A 734-nucleotide genomic window follows, 5' to 3' on the forward strand; every position below is an offset into this window, starting at 1 on the left:
CCTCTTCCTCCGCCTCTTCCTCGTCCTCCTCCTCATCCTCTTCCAGCTGGGACTGGGCTCTGCCGGCCAGTCTGCTGCGGGTCAGGAACAGAGAGTAGTTGTGTTCTTCCTCCTTGCTCTTCTCCGTGCCCTCCACAACAAGAACGCCACCGCTAGCCCCCGCCACGCTATCGCCACCACTCACTAGCCCAGAGGTGCTGCCCTCCAGGGCCTGGCTCGCCTCAACAAGCTGAGGCACGGCAGCAGACCAGCCTACAGACATCTCTCTCTTCTCCGTGACCTCTGCCCTCTTCTCAAAGCTCAACAGACTGTTAGAGCCACTGGCTGCAGCAGCAGCAGCAGGAAGTCCCACCAAGGTGGCGATCGCCGAAGTGGAGGCTTTCTCGTCTTGGGGCTGGGAGAGAGGGGGATCTGACCTCTCAAAATCTGCCTGGGGGGGCTTGTCGGGCTGAGTTTTCTGCACAGCACTCACACGGACTTTGGCTTTACGCACAAAGTCGGCGCTATGAGAAGTTGGGGCCGCCATCTTGGTTCCTCGCCCCTGGGGCTTGGTTTGAGCTTGGCCGTAGTCTTGGGTGAGACTGAGGAGAGTCTGGGTCTTGGCCATGGTCTCGGTGCTGGAGGCGACAGGTCTGGTGGCTTTTTGGGAGCCTTCAGGAAAGTCTGGGAGAAGGCTGCGGGTGGGACGGGAAGAGGATGTGGAGCTTGGGGAGGGCCGTGCAGAGCCAGGGCCC

The 734-nt window shown here is 61.0% G+C and overlaps 1 protein-coding gene across 1 annotated transcript in view; it reads right to left on the minus strand.

The window, feature by feature from the left end:
• Window positions 1-734, minus strand: part of LOC118331575 (CREB3 regulatory factor-like) — a 31,329-nt gene that overhangs the window by 15,978 nt on the left and 14,617 nt on the right. The window contains 1 exon segment of the mRNA XM_035666611.1: window positions 1-734. This exon segment is cut by the window's left edge and continues 17 nt beyond it; it is cut by the window's right edge and continues 1 nt beyond it. Coding sequence (XP_035522504.1) covers window positions 1-734 — 734 coding nt within the window.

The sequence above is a fragment of the Morone saxatilis genome, unplaced genomic scaffold (genome assembly GCF_004916995.1).
Source record: "Morone saxatilis isolate NCDOM2014 unplaced genomic scaffold, NCSU_SB_2.0 Contig20, whole genome shotgun sequence".
In the NCBI taxonomy this organism is placed as follows: Eukaryota; Metazoa; Chordata; class Actinopteri; family Moronidae; genus Morone; species Morone saxatilis.